This window comes from Pantherophis guttatus, chromosome 4, assembly GCF_059756535.1.
Source record: "Pantherophis guttatus breed Tessera chromosome 4, ASM5975653v1, whole genome shotgun sequence".
In the NCBI taxonomy this organism is placed as follows: domain Eukaryota; kingdom Metazoa; phylum Chordata; class Lepidosauria; order Squamata; family Colubridae; genus Pantherophis; species Pantherophis guttatus.
In genome coordinates, this window is record NC_142066.1 from 155,191,986 (window position 1) to 155,212,294 (window position 20,309).

The 20,309-nt window shown below is 42.2% G+C and overlaps 1 protein-coding gene across 1 annotated transcript in view; it reads left to right on the forward strand.

Moving 5' to 3' along the window:
* Positions 1-4,010: 4,010 nt before the first annotated feature.
* Positions 4,011-20,309, forward strand: part of VIPR1 (vasoactive intestinal peptide receptor 1) — an 82,034-nt gene continuing 65,735 nt past the window's right edge. Inside the window, exon 1 of the mRNA XM_087893129.1 lies at positions 4,011-4,334. Coding sequence (XP_087749255.1) covers positions 4,272-4,334 — 63 coding nt within the window. The 5' untranslated portion in view covers positions 4,011-4,271. The remainder of the gene's footprint in view (positions 4,335-20,309) is intronic.

Consider the following 20,309-nt stretch of genomic DNA (forward strand, 5'->3'; position numbering starts at 1 on the left):
GTTTTTTTTCAATTTGATGTAAAAATCTATAAGACGTTACCAGTCAGCCATAAATACAGATATTGTTTTGTTTCTCAAATCAAACAGTTTCATCTCTGCAAGTTATCTTCAATAATCCTTGTTGACGGTAAAGCTGAATCTTTTGCAATTAGAATCTCAGTGCAATTACTGTGTATAAAAACAAAATTCCATGACTTTTTTTTCGCTTGTCCATACATTCCTCCCCCAAAAAAAGTCTCTGGTTTGAACTGCAATTAACTTTTAAAACTGCCTGAATTAATATATGTAAAGTCACCAAGCCAGCTTTCGTGTCTAAAGTGAGACTAGAACTCACAGTCTCCTGGTGATTGGCCCAAAGTCACCCAGCCAGCTTTCCTGCTTAAGGTGGGACTAGAACTCATCATCTCCTGGTGATTGGCCCAAAGTCACCCAGTTGGCTTTCATGCCTAAAATGGGACTAGAACTCACCGTCTCCCGGTGATTGGCCCAAAGTCACCCAGTTGGCTTTCATGCCTAAAATGGGACTAGAACTCACCGTCTCCCGGTGATTGGCCCAAAGTCAATTGGCTTTCCTTCCTCTTCTTCTTCCTTGAGAGACATGGTCAAAAAAGATGGGGAAAAACAACCATGGAAATGCTTGGTTAACTCGTAAAACCCAAAGCGAAATTACGGTAACCCTTCTTGTGTCGATACGCTTACGGTTTCTTCTTTGTATCAAGCTGGGGTTTTGTTTGCTGGTCAAACTCTGATTCAGCATTTTCTTTCCTGCTTTCTTTATCGGCTGGTACAAATCTTTCTCTTTTGCCTTAATCTTCAAGGAAGCCTTCTGCAGAACAAATATTATGGTCTTATCGAGGTTACCAGAGAGATGGTGGTTGGTTGAGAAATAAACACACAGACAAACAAATATAGATATAGATACATATTTTCAGAGTTCTTGCTTGAAGCAACAGTGGTGAAATCTACATTTTTTTACTACTGGTTCTGTGGGCGTGGCTTGGTGGGCGTGGTGTAGCTTGGTGGGCGTGGCAGGAGAAGGATACTGCAAAATCCCCATTCCTTCCCCACTCCTGGTGGAAGGATATTGCAAAATCTCCATTCCCACCCCACTCTGGGGCCAGCCAGAGGTGGTATTTGCTGGTTCTCCAAAGTACTCAAAATTTCTGCTACCGGTTCTCCAGAACCTGTCAGAACCTCCTGGATTTCACCCCTGGGCTCAAAATTATCTAACTTTGGACACATAAGGTCTTTGGACCCAGGTCTCTGGAGGAGATCCTGACCCCAGGAAAGGTGGAAGAGAAGAGGGCAAATATGAGAGGGTGACAGTGGTGGTGAATTAATTAATTAATTAATTAATTAATTAATTAATTAATTTAAATTTTTATATCGCCCTTTTCCCGATGGAGTCAGGGCGGTGTACGGCCATATTAAAACAAACATATACCCATAAAATTAAAAAAACAATTTAAAATATATTAAAATGTGGCCCTTATATTAAAAACTACAAACACCCAATTAAAATTCATTTTCTAAGCCAGACCGGCCTGTTGAAACAAAAGGGTCTTAAGGGCACAGCGAAAGGTACGTAGGTCAGGTGTCATGCGAATCTCCAGGGACAGTTCATTCCAGAGGGCAGGTGCCCCCACAGAGAAGGCTCTCTCCGTGGGTGTCGCCAGTCAACATTGTTTGGCCGACGGCACCCTGAGGAGCCCCTCTCTGTGGGAGCGTACTGGCCGGTGGGAGGCTATTGGTGGCAGAAGGCGATCTCGTACATACCCCGGTCCTAAGCCATGGAGCGCTTTAAAGGTGGTAACCAACACCTTGAATCGCACCCGGAAGACCTCCGGGAGCCAGTGCAGCTCGCGCAGGAGAGGTGTTACATGGGTGCGCCATGTCACTCCCATAATCACCCGCGTGGCCGCATTCCACCCAGTTGGAGCCTCCGGGTGCACCCCAAGGGGAGCCCCATGTAGAATGCACGATTGGAAGATCTCAAGGGACAACCTGGGCCCAGAAAATTCTCTAGAACAGGGGTGTCAAATTCGATTTCATTGAGGGCTGCATCAGGGTTGTGTTTGACTTTGGGGGGATTAGGGTGGGCGTGGCCAGATCAACGTCATTCAAGTTGGGGGCAACTGTGGTGGCCCGAGCTTCCTGCAACCCTCCCTCTGCCAGCGAAAACAGAGCTCAGGAGGGCCACCCTTGCAAGTTCTGTTTTTAGCTGCAATGGCTTTCTGCAATCCTCTTCCAGTGAAAATGGACCTTGGGAGGGCATCACAGGCCAGTCCGTTGCTGTTTCCAGGGTGGCCCTGTGGGGCAGATCTAAGCACCCCAAGAGGCAGTTCTGACCCACAGACCTTGAGTTTAACACCCATGTTCTAGAATATCTGTTTATCTAAGTCAAGGGTCCTGAAATGTAGTAGCTGTAAAATCTGTGGATCTCAACTCCCAGAATTCCTCAGCCAGTATATATGGAGACCCCTGGTCTATGGGGTCACTCAGACTTGATCTTGGCTTGAAGGAACATAAAGAAACAATCTATCAATGTGGAGATCCCTCTATCTTGAGAAACGTACAATTCTGGGAACTCTGGAGAGAAAGAGAAGGGGAGGTTGACCAAAAGCTGGAGGGGCTTGGCTACAGTAGTGATGAGCGTGCCACTGAAGGACCTGAAAAACACGGTTGAGGAGAGAAGAAAGGAAAGAAAGGAAAGGAACGAAACAAAAAAAGGAAAGGAAGAAAAAAGAAAAGAAAGGAAGAGAAAGAAAGAAAGAAAGAAAGAAAGAAAGAAAGAAAGAAAGAAAGAAAAAATAGGAAGGAACGGGGGAAAGGAAGGAAGGAAGAACGAAAGAAAAAGAAAGGGAAAGAAAGAGAGAGGGGGAGGGAAGGAGGGAAAGGGGAGGGGAAGGGAAGGGAAGGGAGGAAGGAAGGAAGGAAGGAAGGAAGGAAGGAAGGAAGGAAGGAAGGAAGGAAGGAAGGAAGGGTAGTCAATTAAATCCTTTCTGCCAATGTCTACAGAGTTGGTGATTTATTTTTTCCAAGCCAAACCTCCAGTCAATGCCAGACCAGGTCCATCAAAAGGCAGCCATCTCCATGTTTCATTTCCACTTTTGTGGAGAATTGAGACCCAATTTCTTGCCCATCCCCCCGGGAAAGCCCTGCGAGGGAATGAGGGCCTCGATTCCGCCCGCTTGACCGCCGACTGTGCGGAGACTAACGCAATGCCACTGAAACAGGGAACCCATCATTCAGGGCAGGAATACAAATTAGACTTCAGAAGAATGAAAGAAGACACGAACGGATCGCAGCTTGGATTCTCATTGTTTGGAGCCAAATTGAGGGGGCCTCGGACTCCTTTCTTTCCTTCCTTCCTTCCTTCCTTCCTTCCTTCCTTCCTTCCTTCCTTCCTTCTCTCTTTTCTTCCTCTCTCTCTTGTCTTTTCCCTTTCCTCTTTCTTCGCTCCCCTTTCCTCCCTCTCTTTCCCCTTCCTTCCTTCCTCCTTCCTTCCTTCCTTCCTTCCTTCTTTCTCTCTTTTCTTCCTCTCTCTCTTGTCTTTTCCCTTTCCTCTTTCTTCGCTCCCCTTTCCTCTCTCTTTCTTTCCCCTTCCTTCCTTCCTCCTTCCTTCCTTCCTTCCTTCCTTCTTTCTCTCTTTTCTTCCTCCCTCTCTTGTCTTTTCCCTTTCCTCTTTCTTCGCTCCCCTTTCCTCTCTCTTTCTTTCCTCCCTCTCTTTCCCCTTCCTTCCTTCCTCCTTCCTTCCTTTTCTCTCTCTCTCTCTCTTCTTCCATCCTCTCTTCTTTTTCCCCTTCCTTCCTTCCTCCTCTCTCCTTCTTCTCTCTCTTTTCCCTCCGCCCGATCCCTTCCCTCGGACCTCACCTGCCTCCCGGGGACCCGCCCCCGGCCCTGCCAGCTCCCCATTGGTCTCCCGCCCCTCCGGCCCCGCCCCCAAGCCTCCCCCCACCCCCGGACCTGAGAAAAGGGACTCCCCGACCCCTCCCTCCCCGACCCGCCCGTGGGAGACCCGCGGCTGGGCTCGCCCTCTTCCCGCCGCGCTTACTTCTTCCTCCACTGCGGCGTCTATTTGCCAGCTGCTGGAAGAGGCAGCGGAGGCAGCTGGAAGCGTCCCTTGCAAGTTGCGACCCCCGACGCTGTCCCGGGACGCGCGATGCCAGCCCGCCGTCCTTTTGCATCATAACCATAAATAATAATTCCGATTCTCCTGCCCCGCCGCGATCCTCCAGAAAACCCAGACTTTCGCCTCCCTTTTGCCCGCGATGGATTCCAGGTTCCTGCGCCTCTGCCTTTGGGCTGCTTTTTCCGGCTTTTTCCTGCCCGGGGTGAGTGAAGGGTCTTTGTGGGGGGCGGGGGGAGTCTCTGCAAAAATGGGGGAGGGGGGCTCGGAACTTAACGTTGCGCGCGCCCCCATCTTCCGTTATATATATTTCATTTATTTCTTTCATTAAATGTCTATGCTCTTGTTCTCCGGAGTCTGCCCAAGTCAGGTTCTTTGCTTATTTACTTATTTTTAAGGAATTAACTTTATATATATTTATGTATCATTTGCTGTTAATATGTACAATGTGAGCTGATGAATTCCTTGTGTATCCAGTCACAGTTGGCCAATAAATAATTCAATTCTATTCTATTCTATTCTATTCTATTCTATTCTATTCTATTCTATTCTATTCTATTCCATTCCATTCCATTCCATTCCATTCCATTCCATTCCATTCTTCTATTCTAATTTTCTATTCTATTCTGTATTTTCTATTCTATTCTGTTCCCGTTCCCTTCCATTCTCTCTTCTCTTCTCTTCTCTCCTCTCCTCTCCCCTCCCCTCCCCTCCCCTCCCCTTCTCTCTCCTCTTCTCTTCCCTCTTCCCTGCTCCATTCCATTCCATTCTATTCTTTCTGATTTTATTTCCATTCCATTCCGTTCTGTTCTTTAAATTGGCTTGCCTGCCACCCGTCCAAAGAACTGTGAATGCAAGGCAACTTTCAACTTCAAAAGAAAACCCATAAATAGGCAAATGTAGAGAAATTCCCCCCAAAAAGATAACAATTAAAAATACGGGTTGTAACTAACCCTAAAAACCAGGCATTTAAGATGGAATGAATGTGTACAGCACCTGGCACTTCCTACCTGTAAAATGCCACCTTGCTTATAAGGACTGTCCATCCAGGTTAGCTTTCTGTATTAATGTTGCACCTGGGCTCTGAGAGTACATGTGTATGTGATTGTGTGAGACATTAGGCACCCCGGATCTCCCCTCCCTCTTCATCCACATTAAGACCCACATCCTTTGCTATCTTTGCTGAATAAGAAAAAAAAGCACTTTGCACATGCTCAGAAAAAAAAGCACTCTGTACATGCTCAGGTGCTCGGCCAGTTGGCCATTTCTCAGCACGGTTGGTTGGAGGGGTTAAAACCCATGGCCGGTTCTGGGTTGAAAGTCAGCTCAAAAGATTCTTATGGATAAATTTGCCCCCCCCCCACTTTCCCCCCAAGTCTGGTTGAAAAAAAGGCTTCATAGAAATAAAAACCTTCCTCCAGAATTGTTGGTAGGTGCCAAAAATATTTTAGTTTGGGCCTCAAAACATTTATAAAATATTGTTTTAACAAACCAAATAAATAAATATACATTGCCCAGAGTCCAGTGGGGTTGGGCAGCTAATAAATTTAAATTAATCACAATATTGGGATCAATTTGTCCCACATTTATGAGATTCTGGGTCTGTGCTGCCCTTTCAGAGCCCTTAAACTCACATTTGTGGTTTAAGCTTGGCAAAACGTAGCTAGTTCTAAACTCCATATTCCTGACGTTCAAGTTCAGCCACTGATTCTCTTTCTCCTTCCTGAATGGCTTAAAAATCTCTTGAGGAGCAAATTTTTGGCTGGATGAGATCAGAGCTGCCGAAATCAGCAGTTTCCCCCCTCTCCGAGCAATGGATCACAGTACCCATCATCTTCCAGCGAGATGGGAATTATGGGGCTTAGTTTGGGGTTATCAGATTGAGGAACTCTCCATCTCTTCCGCCACACACACTTATAATCCTTTGATTACACTACAAATTGTCTTGCTAGGGTGTTATTTTTTTCCTACAGAGAAAAATTGTAAATTGTTATATTGCCCCTAGGCTGAGAATTGCAAGAAATCTATCTCTCTTTTCTGCTCTAGCTTTTCTGCTTCCAGGCAAACCAATAGATTAACAACTTGGGTGAGATGAGAATATTGTAAGATTTTAGCCTGAGTGTACATCATTTTAAAAAGTGGTAGTAAAATCAGAGACAGCCTGGAGAAATCTGGATTTAAACTTCCATTTAGTCATGAAATTCCTTTTTGTGAGTCACAGTTTCTGTACCGGTCTCACAAAGTTGTTGTGAGGTTGGAATAGCTGTGTGCCGACTGAGATCTGTATACGGGTGCCTTTCTGATTAGTGCAAGAAATGCTTGAATAAATAGAATTATATCTATTGATTACATCTATGTATATTTATTGCAGCAAATGACATTTGGTTTTATAAATATAAGGTGATGAAACAGCTAAAGGAAAAAACTGCAAGAAGTTGCTTTTTTATATATTGTAAGAAACACTTCAATAAATAAAGTTGCATCTTTTTAATAAATCTGTGTATATTTATAAAAGCATAAAGTCTTTGGCTTTATGAATATAGGGTGTACAATTGCTTGACTGAAGAAGAAATGCCAAGATGCATTTTATATTCATATAAGAAATGCTTCGGCAAATAAAAACGGCATCTATTTAATACATTTATGCTTATTTATAAAAGCAAAAGTTCTTTGGTTATATAAATACAGTATAAAAAACACTTAACTAAAGATAAAAATTGCAAGTGGGTGTCCTTTTTACTCATGTAAGAATAAATAAATTGCATCTTTTTAATAAATCCATGTATATTTATAAAAGCAAAAATTATTTGATTTTATAAATATAGGGTGAAAAAACAACCAAAGAAAAAGAATACAAAGTGCTACTTTTGTATTGTAAGAAATGGTTGAATAAATAACATTGCATCTATCTTTGTGTATTTATAAAAGCAAAGAGCCTTTGATTTTATCAATACAGGGCGAAAAAATACTTAACTAAAGAAAAAAAAGGGCAAAATGACATTTTTTTATTCACATAAGAAAAGTTTAAATCAATAAAATTGCATCTATTTAATAAATCAATATGTATTTATAAAAGCAAAGGTTCTTTGGCTTTATAAATGTAGGGCATAAATGATTCATAAATGCAGGGTATAAATGTTTTATAAAAATAGGGTGGAAGAAATGCTTAACTAAAGAAGAAAAAACACAATTAAGTTCTCAGTAAGTAATTTACAATGTGGATCAAAGATTTGGAAGTGAAAAAAAAATGCAGATATATTCAGGTTGTCCTTGACTTAACGACCACAATTGAGCCCAGCATTTCTGTTGCTAAGTGAGACATTTGTTAAGTGAGTTTTGCTCCATTCTACGACCTTTCTTGCCACTGTTGTTAAGTGAATCACTGCAGTTGTTAAGTTAGGGACACAGGTTGTTAAGCGGATCTGGCTTCCCCATCGACTTTGTCAGTTGGTCGCAAAAGGGGATCATGTGACCCTGGGACACTGCAACCGTCATAAGTATGAGTCAGTTGCCAAGCGTTCTGAATTTGGATCACGTGACCATGGAGATGCAGCAAAGTCATAAATGTGAAAGACAGTCATAAGTCACGCTTCTTTCAGTGCTGTTGTAAACTTTGAATAGTCACTAAATGAACTGTTATAAGTCAAGGACTACCGTAGCTGTAGCCTAGTTTGACTGTAACCCACCTGCAAGCATCTTCTTGGGCTGGGCCAGATATCTCATAATTCCTTCCTGGCAGGCCGGCTCTGAATGATGGTGGTTGTAGTCCCAGGTACTTGAAAGGTCCTAGGTTGATTGATTGATTGATTGGAGAACCAAGGAGTTATCTAATTAAAATGAAAGTGGGGTTTCTGATCATGGTTTATTCCATCAAACTTGAGATTCTGTCAGCTATTTTTGGAAGCTGCCAATTGCGGACTGGAGGACTGATGGCCTCGACCTGTTGTTTTTCCTGCCAGTGGTTGCTATTGATAGTTTTTCTGCCTGTAGTTCTCAGCCAAAGTAGCATGAAATTCAGAAATTTAGTATGAACTTCTCCAGTCCCCCTTTAACTCTTTCTACCAGTAAATCAGTGGATGTGGTTACATCCAGAGGCAGCCAAAAACCGTTGCTGAAATACACCTTGCCTTTTATTATTATTATTATTTAAAAAGTTCCCTCTTTTTTTTTTTTTGAACCTGAATGATAATAGATATGACCTCCAAATTCTGATACTGTGTTTTCCTTGCTAGAGATGATAATGAGAAATACCCCTCTTTCCCCAAACTCTCGTTTGCAGCTCTCTAAAAAAATTTCAGAGATAATATAGATAATATAGCTAGATAGCTAGATAGGAATAGATAGATAGATAGATAGATAGATAGATAGATAGATAGATAGATAGAATAATGACAGAATTATTAGAGGGAAAGATATAAGATTATATAGATTACAGAGGGAAAGAGAATAAAGGCAGGATTTTAGAGAGAAAATAGACAAAGGGCTAGATAGATGATAGGTAGGTAGGAGACGGGAGATGATAGATAGATAGATAGATAGATAGGAATAGATAGATAGATAGATAGATAGATAGATAGATAGATAGATAGATAGATAGATAGGAATAGATAGATAGATAGATAGATAGATAGATAGATAGATAGATAGGAATAGATAGATAGATAGATAGGAATAGATAGATAGATAGATAGATAGATAGATAGATAGATAGATAGACAGACAGACAGACAGACAGACAGATAGAATAGATAGATAGAATAATGACAGAATTATTAGAGGGAAATATATAAGATTACAGAGGGAAAGAGAATAAAGGCAGGATATTAGAGAGAAACAGACAAAGGCTAGATAGATGATAGGTAGGTAGGAGACGGGAGATGATAGATAGATAGATAGATAGATAGATAGATAGATAGATAGATAGATAGATAGATATAGATAGACAGATAAATAGATGATAGATATAGATATAGATGATAGAAAAGAGATAGATAGATAGATAGATAGATAGATAGATAGATAGATAGATAGACAGATAAATAGATGATAGATATAGATGATAGAAGAGATAGATAGATAGATAGATAGATAGATAGATAGATAGATAGATATAGATATAGATGATAGAAAAGAGATAGATAGATAGATAGATAGATAGATAGATAGATGATAGATAGATATAGATAGACAGATAAATAGATGATAGATATAGATGATAGAAGAGATAGATAGATAGATAGATAGATAGATAGATAGATAGATAGATAGAATAATGACAGAATTATTAGAGGGAAAGATATAAGATTATATAGATTACAGAGGGAAAGAGAATAAAGGCAGGATTTTAGAGAGAAAATAGACAAAGGGCTAGATAGATGATAGGTAGGTAGGAGACGGGAGATGATAGATAGATAGATAGATAGATAGGAATAGATAGATAGATAGATAGATAGATAGATAGATAGATAGATAGATAGGAATAGATAGATAGATAGATAGATAGATAGATAGATAGATAGATAGATAGATAGGAATAGATAGATAGATAGATAGGAATAGATAGATAGATAGATAGATAGATAGATAGATAGACAGACAGACAGACAGACAGACAGATAGAATAGATAGATAGAATAATGACAGAATTATTAGAGGGAAATATATAAGATTACAGAGGGAAAGAGAATAAAGGCAGGATATTAGAGAGAAACAGACAAAGGCTAGATAGATGATAGGTAGGTAGGAGACGGGAGATGATAGATAGATAGATAGATAGATAGATAGATAGATAGATAGATAGATATAGATAGACAGATAAATAGATGATAGATATAGATATAGATGATAGAAAAGAGATAGATAGATAGATAGATAGATAGATAGATAGATAGATAGATGATAGATAGATAGATATAGATAGACAGATAAATAGATGATAGATATAGATGATAGAAGAGATAGATAGATAGATAGATAGATAGATAGATAGATATAGATATAGATGATAGAAAAGAGATAGATAGATAGATAGATAGATAGATAGATAGATGATAGATAGATATAGATAGACAGATAAATAGATGATAGATATAGATGATAGAAGAGATAGATAGATAGATAGATAGATAGATAGATAGATAGATAGACAGACAGACAGACAGACAGAATATTAGAGAGAGAAAGATGAGACAGAAATTGGATGAATGGATGGAGGCATTACTATCTTAGCATTTTAATTTTCACTTCTTAGAGATTCCAAATTCTGGAATTTGCCTTCCCTCCACCTCTTCTACTCATAGCCGCTGGCCTTTTAATTGACCTTTTAATTTGTACGTCCTCCTTATCAACGATCTGCCACTGTTGACCTTCAAGCAATTTTGCCCTTTTCTCTAATCACCAACTAACCACCCCAAAAGCTTGCATTTAAAAAAAAGCAAAAGCATATTCTTTTTTTTTTCTATTTGTCTTGGCCCCTTCAGGCTGTCTTGCCAGTTTTAGTCATTTCTAAGGAATTATAATTCCTCCAACTGCCACAATTGGCAATGTATTTCTGATGTTCGCCTCTCGAAACAGCCTTTAAATATCCAAATAAAAAGGTGTTTTAGAGGTTTGTGTAGAACACAGGTAGTCCCCATTCATTTAGTGACTGTTTCAAGTTACAACGGCACTGAAAAAGTGACTTATGACCATTTTTCACATTTCTGAGCACTGCAGCACATGATCAAAATCCGGCCTCTGGCAACTGACTCATACTTATCAATGTCAATGGGGAAGCTAGATTCACGTAACAATCATGCTACTAACTTAACAGTTGAAGTGATTCACTTAACAACTGTGGCAAGAAAGGTTGTAAGATGGGGCTAAAACTCACTTAACAACTGTCTCGCTTAGCAATGGAAATTTGGGGATTCAGTTGTGGTCATAAATCAAGGACTACCTGCAATTGATTTTTTTTTCATTGATCTGTCCTATCATTGATCACCCTCAATGATTGTTCTTTTCTTTTTAAAGAACTTCTTTTATTCTTTGTATTTCTAAAAAATCCTGCAGCTCATCAGCTGAAATCCTTCATCACTTTGCGCTGCCTTTGTTCTGCATCGGTTAATCTGGAAAATATAGTTAATTAGCAAAGGTTGACGCATTTTAGCGGATGGTTCCTGGTGGTTTGCAAAGAACACCAGGACAAATCTCAGCCTGGAGGAATGTTTGGTCTAAAATTTGGGGAACACAGAGCATAAAGTAACCTGCCTCACTGTAAAAACTTAGAAGGAAGAATTTGGAAAAATATCAAGTTTTTAGTCCACATTAACTTCTCTACCCCTGCATACTTTGGGTGCCCTCAAAGAAGTGTGAGATTTCGTGATGTCCTGGAAATTACTGGAATTAAACTCTGACACACCTTAAAAACAACGGATGGAGAAGGGAAAATCTCACACGCCTTGGTTGTGTCATAACTCTCTTGCACCATGTCATTTCTCCCTTTATTTGAATTTATTAATAACTTCCTTTTCCACACCTGAATGCCATAATATCAAGTTTTTCCTTTAATCTTTACATTTGGGGAAAAGTTGCATTTACATCTTTCTTTCTTTCTTTCTTTCTTTCTTTCTTCTCCTTCCTTTCTTCCTGCCTCCCTCTCTCCCTCCCTCTCCCTCCCTTTCTTGCCTTATTTCCTTCCTTCCATCCTTCCATTCTTTCTTTTTCTTTCTTTCTTTCTTTCTTTCTTTTCCTTCCTTTCTTCCTGCCTCCCTCTCTCCCTCCCTCTCCCTCCCTTTCTTGCCTTATTTCCTTCCTTCCTTCCTTCCTTCCATTCTTTCTTTCTTTCTTTCTTTCTTTCTTCTCCTTCCTTTCTTCCTGCCTCCCTCTCTCCCTCCCTCCCTCTCCCTCCCTTTCTTGCCTTATTTCCTTCCTTCCTCCCTGTCTTTCTTTCTCTCTCTCCTTCTCTCTCTCCTTTCTTTCTCTCTCCCTCCCTTTCTTGCCTTATTTCCTTCTTCCTTCCTTCCTTCCTTCCTTCCTTCCTTCCTTCCTTCCTTTCTTTCTTTCTTTCTTTCTTTCTTTCTTTCTTTCTTTCTTTCCACCTATCTGATAAGTGACTGGGTGGTGAACAATCAAAATACCAATTAAAACCCAATTGCCATCATAATAGCAAAAATAAAATACACAGAGCAGTTGATGTTAGCACAACTAGGAGACGGGTTCATACATACAGTCAAGGCACCAAGCAGGAAAAAAAAAGTGTTTAGGGACTTATGAAATGCCAGCATCATTGGGCCCATCTTGATCTCTGGAAATAGGACGACTGGCGTCCTCGGAGCTTGGTGGTTTTCTTGTAGACCCAACTACTGTATTTTTCGGGGTATAAGACGCACCAGAGTATAAGACGCAGCTTAGTTTTTTGGGAGGAAAATAGGGGGGGAGGAAATCTGCCTATCAGTTATTCATCTGGCTAGCGTCCTTAGTCTGGTCAGCTTCAGCACATTAGTTTGCTGGTTTTTATCCCCTGCTTGGGGATAAAAAAAAAAGCTTCTAAAGCACAACTGATCTTTGGAGAGAGAAGCAATGAGAAAAGCAGGCAAAGCTCGGAAGATCGCTTCACTTGCTAGCACCTCGTTAAGGCTGGAAAAAAGCTTCACAGCTGAGAGTCAGAGAGAGCAAGCACCTCATTAGGGCTGGAAAAAAAGCTTCGAAAAAGCTACATTCGAAGTATAAGACGCACCCAAATTTCCAGCCTCTTTTAGGAGGGGAAAAAAGTGTGTCTTATACTCTGAAAAATACGGTAGGTAACATCATCAGTGGTAGAAGAAGTGTGGGGTTTGCTCCCCGTGTGTGTTTGTTTATTAGCTTGCCGTGCCAGTGTGGTTTTTCTCCTTGGTGATTCTGTGTGTTTTATCTTAAAGAAAAATCCTCTTAATAAATATAAATAATTTAAAGCAAACGAATATACGGCAGCTATTAAAATAGCTATAGTTGTTACAGGGTATCTGTTGCCTAACAGGTCCAACTATTAGTTTCAAGGAAGATGAAGTTGAAATAAAATTTCTGCTCCTCCTTGGTGCTTTTCTAAACTTGGTTGTTTTCTTGCAGACTTTTCATGACCCAACTAGATAATTTCATCAGTACTAGGAGCTAGAATCCCACCTCCTTCTAGCACTGATGATGTTTCCTAGTTGGACCATAAAATGTCTGCAAGAAAACCTCTGTCTCAGAAAGCACCATGGACCACACAATTCAGCCCAGAGCTACCAATATTCTCTTCTATCAGAGGCAGTTATCCCAGCTTGATGTTGACCAAGCTTTAAACCTGATTGATTCAACTTACAAGCAAACAAACCCTCGTTTGAAACAATCCTTTGCATTAAGCGGAATATTTCCACTACTCTCCACGCATGATTTTCTCCTAACGCAAATATGATCTGAGAGCAAATGGATAGCGAGCTACAGGCAGAAAAACAGTATGGATAGAAATTGGAAGGAAGTGAGTTCAAAAGGGAAAGAGAGGTTGAAATCTACCCCACCTGTTAGCATCTTGAATTTCCTTTCTGTTTCCCCCCCCCCCCCCACATCTCCATAGTAAGTGGATGGAGGCTCTGGGGCAGAGGTGGATTTTTTTTTTTAATTTGTTTTGATTTATATGCCGCCCTTCTCCGGAGACTCAGGGCGGCTTACAATGCATTAAGCAATAGCCTTCATACTTTTGTATATTTATACAAAGTCAGCTTATTGCCCCCACAAACTGGGTCCTCAATTTACCTACCTTAGAAAGGATGGAAGGCTGAGTCAACCTTGAGCCTGGCGAGATTCGAACCTGCAGTAATTGCAGGCAACTGATGTTAATAACAGTGCTTTAGTCTGCTGCGCCACCAGGGCTCTATCAAGCTCTGACCAATTCTGGAGAACCGGTAGTGGAAACTTTGAGTAGTTTGGAGAACCGGTAATAAAAATTCTGACTGGCCCCGCGCCCATCTATTCTCTGCCTCCCGAGTCCCAGCTGATCAGGAGGAAATGGGAATTTTGCAGTAACCTTCCTCTGGATTGGGGAGGGAATGGAGATTTCACAGTATCCTTCTCCTGGTGTGGGGTGGGAATGGAGATTTTACAGTATCCTTCCCCTGCCACGCCCACCAAGCCATGCCACACCCACCAAGCCACGCCCACAGAAGCGGTAGTAAAAAAATTTGAAACCCACCACTGCTCTGGGGCCTTTATGCAAGGGGAACACCAAAAACACTGACAGGGCAAATCAGTTGTACATAAACAGAGAGCAAACACGACTCTTCTAGCACTGATGATGTTATCTACTTGGGTCATGAAATGTCTGGAAGAAAACCACTAAGCTCAGAGACCCTACAGTCTTCCTCCTCCTCTTCCGCCTCCTCCCTGCAACCCCATTCCTTCCAGCACTGATGATATTCCCTAGTTGGGTCATAAAATGTCTGCAAGAAAACCACAAAGCTCAGAGAGCCCCAAAAATCCTACATTATTATTTCACCTATTTTTATTTTAAAAGACCTCCCCTCCCCCCCCCACATTAAATGCAAAGGTGCGCTTTATATCACTTTTGCATCAGAGAGTCAGAAAGTCTGTGTATGCTTAGAGGCACTCTTTCTATCTGGCCTATTTATTGTATTTTTTGTTCAATTACGTTTTTTTCTTTTGCTGGCAATTAAAGTAGGAAGGGGGAGAGCTGGGGTTGTTCCAGGGGGAATTGGGGACGCTCGGTTTATGCTCCAGCAAAATTGTGCTGCTATTTTGATTGGCTGCCTTCCCATGTTTGATTGCTGGCACCGAATTTTTTCTTGGAGGTCTGTTGCCAAGTTCACATCTTCTCTTCTCTTCTCTTCTCTTCTCTTCTCTTCTCTTCTCTTCTCTTCTCTTCTCTCCTCTCCTCTCCTCTCCTCTCCTCTCCCCTCCCCTCCCCTCCCCTCCCCACCCCACCCCACCCCTCCCCTCCCCACCCCTCCCCTCCCCTCCCCTTCCCTTCCCTTCCCTTTTCTCTGTTCCATTCCTCTCTTCTCTTCTCTTCTCTTCTCTTCTCTTCTCTTCTCTTCTCTTCTCTTCTCTTCTCCTCTCCTCTCCTCTCCTCTCCTCTCCTCTCCTCTCCTCTCTCTCCTCTCCTCTCCTCTCCCTCTCTTCTGAAAACTGCGTGGAGCTAATTATTTAATCAGGCAAAATGTCTATTTGCCTGAATAAGCCATTTGTCTGCCATTCCAGCAATGATTTCTTCCTATTTATCAAACCAATAAAAGAGAATATTTGTAGCTCAGGGTTGAATGGTGAGCCTCTTGGTGGTCTCTGAGCTTGAGGGTATTCTAGCAGATGTTTCCTGACCCCACTAACTAACATCATCAGTGCTAGAAGGAATGGGATTTCCGGAGTTGGGGGAGGAGGAGGATTGTGGAGTCCTTGGGGGATTTTTTTGCAGACGTTTCATGACCAATCATAGGTAACATCATCAGTGCTAGAAGGGAGTGGGGTTTGTGGAGAAGAGGAGGAGGAGGAAGAGGAGGAGGAGAAGGAGGATTGTGGAGTCCTTGGTGCTCTCTGAGCTTGGCTGTTTTCTTGCAGAAGTTTCATGACCCAAATAGGTAGTATCATCAGTGCTAGAAGCTAGAACCCCACTTCTTCCCAGCACATGATATTACCTCCTAAACAAATGGTCCTAAGTCGAGGACTACCTGTAGCCTTGCAGAGAATGGGCTTAATTCAGGCTCTCAACCAAGTCCTAATTCTAAAAGCAACATTTCTTTAGCTGCTCCTGTTAGTCTCCTTTCCAAGTCAGCATCTCCGACCGGTTTAGCAGGCTGATATTTAACGGAAGAAACATTTCCTGCTCTGGCTTTACCTGCACTGCACCAGTTGAATTCCTCCCGGGGACGTTATCCCTGCCCTGCCTGTCACCATATAGCAGCAAATAACAACCTCGTGATGCTCTCATTGCGATGGCTCTTTGGCACAACAGCTTTTTGCAACAAGATGCAACAAAATCGGAGCTCGCTTTTCCTGTTCCTATTTGTGGCTTGTGGCAATGTTTTATTTTTAGCAAATTTCTTCCCTTGCCCTGCTGCTGCTGGTGGTGCAGTTCTGCATTTCGGCATCTGTCAAAGCTTGGCTGGTGTTTGGCCTCTTTCAACCAGCTGTTTTTGGTCCGAGCCCTGGAAACAAAAAACAAAAAAACCCTCTCCGACATACTGTGACAAACAAACTGGGGGAAACCAGCCAAACAACTTTGGCATTGCTCGTGAGAGAGAAAAGGAAATTGAGGAGGTGGGTCATGCATTATGTGTGTGTGGGGGGGGGTGCCCTTCCATGAGGCTGGAAATTTACGAAGCTTGGGGAAGAAAATGTTGAAAATTGGACGTTTTCCTGGCTATGTATAGGGAAGATCAGAGGGTCATTTCCCCTTGGAGAAGAGCTACTTGGATCGGGAGGCTCTCCTCACAGTCACTCATGCCCTTGTCACTTCATGGTTAGATTATTGCAACGCGCTCTACATGGGGCTACCCTTGAAAAGTGTTCGGAGACTACAGTTGGTCCAGAATGCAACCGCGCGAGCTATTGTGGGTGCACCTAGGTACACCCACATTACACCAATTCTCCACGAGCTGCACTGGCTCCCTATTGGTCTCCGGTCACAATTCAAGGTGTTGGTTATTACCTTTAAAGCCCTACATGGCTCAGGGCCAGGATATCTTCGAGACCGCCTTCTACCGCATAGCTCCCAACGACTGGTAAGATCCCACAGAGTTGGTCTCCTCTGGGTCCCGTCAGCCAAACAATGCCGACTGGCGGGCCCATGGTGGAGGGCCTTCTCTGTGGCGGCCCCAGCTCTCTGGAACCAATTACCTCCTGAGGTCCGGACCATCCCCACCTTATTGGCCTTCCGGAAAGCGGTGAAGACCTGGCTTTTCCGGCAGGCCTGGGGCCGTTGATCTCGCTCGTGCGATCCAGAGATCCGACCATGAATGGTGTGAATGAGTTTTTAATGTTTTTAATGTTTTTAATTCTTAAATGTTTTTTATAATGATGCATTGTGAGCCGCCCTGAGTCTTTGGAGAGGGGCGGCATACAAATTGAATTAATTGAATTGCGCGCGTGTGCAATCCCATTGCGAACCAGTAGTAAAGGTAAGTAGAACCTACTCCTTCCAGTTCTTCTGTTCTTCTGTTGTTCTGTTTGTTATTCTGTTATTCTATTGTGGGTGCTTCCATCACTGGAGGATTTCAAAAAAAAAAAAACAGAATTTGTCTGAAATGGTATAGGGTTTCTTGCCTGAACAGAGGGTTGGACTAGAAGACCTCCAAAGTCCCTTCCAACCCTCTGTTATTCTGTTGTTACTCTGTTATTCTGTTACAGGTCATCCTCAACTTAAATCCTTCATTTATTGAGCATTCAAAGTTATAACTGCACTGAAAAAAAGTGACTGAGGGCCATTTTTCACATTTAACGACCGTTGCACCATCCCCAGGGTCACGTGATCAAAATCCTTGTCAATTGATTCATATTTATGTCGGTAGCGGTGTCCTTGGGTCATGCGATCCCCTTTTGCGACCTTCTATCAAGCAAAGTCAATGGGGGAAGCTAGACTCACTTAACAAACTAGCAACTTCAGTAATTCACTTAACCACTGTTTCAAGAAAGGTTGTAAGAGGGGGCGAAATTCACTTAACAACTGTCGCCTAGCAACAGAAATGTTGGGCTGAATTGTGGTCGTAAGTCGAGGACCTCCTGTGTAGCTGCATTGTTTTTTATTTTGAAGGCGATTGCTATATATTTTTTCAGTTTATGTATGTCCGTGTGTATCCATGCACCTTCCCAGTAATCATAATACGTGTTCTTGCCGGTAGCAGCTAATCAAAGCCAAATAATTTACTGCTTTTTATAAAGCAATAAAATTGATCTTGAGCAGAATTAAGTTCAGCCTATTGGCTTGACCTTCCGCAACAATCCAGTTTCTCATGGGGCCCATTGGGAAAATTAATTGTCCTACAGGGTCAGATTAGAAGAAACGGAGTGAGTCCCTTGGGAGATGATTTGGTCTCCAAATACTTGCTTTTAGGACTGGGGTCAAAACTTTCCCCTTTAGCCAGCTGTTGGGAGGAGGGTGTGAGTCTAAACTGGTTTATAATGATTTTCATTTTGGCGATGATATTTGGAGGGAAAGGGTTGATAGCCTCTTGTTGTTAGCCATCTTGAATGCCCAAGGAATGGGGAGGTGGGAAGGAGAGGAGAAAAGAGAAGTAGGTGGAGGAGAGGAGAGGAGAGGAGAGGAGAGGAGAGGAGAGGAGAGGAGAGGAGAGGAGAAAGGGGGAGGAGGAGGAGGAGAAGGGGAGGAAAAGAAGGAGGAGAAAAAGGGAAGAAGTGGAAGAGAAAAGGGAGGGCAAGGAAGAGAAGGAGAAGAAGGGATGAAGAGTCAGAGAAGGAGGAGCAGAAGGGGAGAAGGAGAAAGGAGGGGGAAGGGGAGAAGTAGAGAATAGGAGAAGGAGGAGAAGGGAAGAAGAGGGCAGGGAAAGAAGAGGATCAGGAGAAGAGAAAAAAGAGGAGGAAGAAGAAGATAGGAAGAAGACAGCAGGATGAAAGAAGGAAGGGGCAACAAGAGGTTGAAGAAAGAAGAAGAGAAAAGAAGAAGGAAGGAAAGAGAAAAGAAGGGAGTAGAAAAGAATAGGGAGGGAGGAAGAAGAGGAAGAGAAAAGGGAGGAGAAGGAAGAGAAGGAGGAGAGGAGAGAAAAGGAGAAGGAGAGGGAAAGGGGGAAATGAGGAAAGAAGGTAGGAGGAGGAGGAAAAGGGAAAGAAGGAGGAGAGGAATAGTGGAGGAGAAGAGGGGAAGACGCAAGGAAGAAGGAAGAGCAAGAGGAGGGGAAGAAGAAGAGGAGTAGGAGGAACAGGAAGAAGGGGAAGAGAAAACAGGAGAAGGAGGAAGAGAAAGAAGGGAAGGAGAGGAGGGGGAAGGAAAAGAAAAAGGAAAAATAGAGAAGGAGAAGAAAGGATGGAGTCCCAGATGTCTGTGGATCCATTTCGGGTGGGCGGGGATGGAATGGGTGTTTGTGAGCTTAAACGGGAGGGGGAAATTGTTCCAATTTCTTTTCACTGCAAGTGAAATGTGAGCTTTTCCTTCCATGATGAATGTAGGCAACAGAGTGATTTATGGCTTCCAGACTTCCAAAAGGTTTGGTAACATCAATACGTTTTTTTTAATGGACCAATAAAGGAGCACATAGATTATAAGAGAAAATACTCGCAATATTCGCTCTTTGTTAGTAGTCGGGTAAAGGCATTTGCACAGCGTTCTTTGCTTTCAATCAACTGATGAAGTTGCCTAGTTGGGTCATGAAAGGCCTGCAACAAAAGCACCAAATCAAAGAACACCAAGGACCTCACAGTCATCCCCCTCCCTCCTCCTCCTCCTCCTCCTCCTCCTCCTCCTCCTCCTCCCTTCTAGCACTGACGATGTTCCCTAATTGGGCATGAAACATCTGCAAGAAAACCCCCAAAATCAGAGACCACCAAGGACTCCTCCTCCTCCTCTCACCTCACAGGAAGAGAAACCCAGATAAGCTTGTATTAACCCCAGACAAACCATCAAGCATTAAAAAACAATCAAGGAACCGCTAAGAATATTCACACCAACAAGGCATGCCACATGTATATAAATGGAGAGTAAACCCCTCTCACTTCTAATACTGATAATGTTACATTGTTGGGCCATGAAATGTCTGCAAGGAAATCTCCCAAGCTCAGAGAGAACCAAAGACTTCACATGAAGATAATAATAATAATAATAACAAAAAACAACAACAACAAGGTGAAGTTGAAATTAAACGAGGCATTTTCCAGGGCGATTCCCTTTCACCCCTACTTTTTATACTCTCAATGCTACCACTGACAATCATTTTGAAGAAGATGAACTGTGGATACGAATTTGCAAAGAAAGGACTGAAAATCTCACACTTGATGTACATGGATGATTTGAAGCTGTTTGGTAAAACAAAAGCTGAACTGAATTTATTAATTGAAAGCACAAAAGAATTCAGCCAAGACATCGGTATGCAGTTTGGAATTGACAAATGTGCAACAATAGCAACCAAAGCAGGCAAGATCATAGAAGAGGATGGAATAGAACTAGAGAATGAAGAAATGATAAAGGCAGTAAAATCAGAAGAAGGCTACAAGTACTTGGGGATTT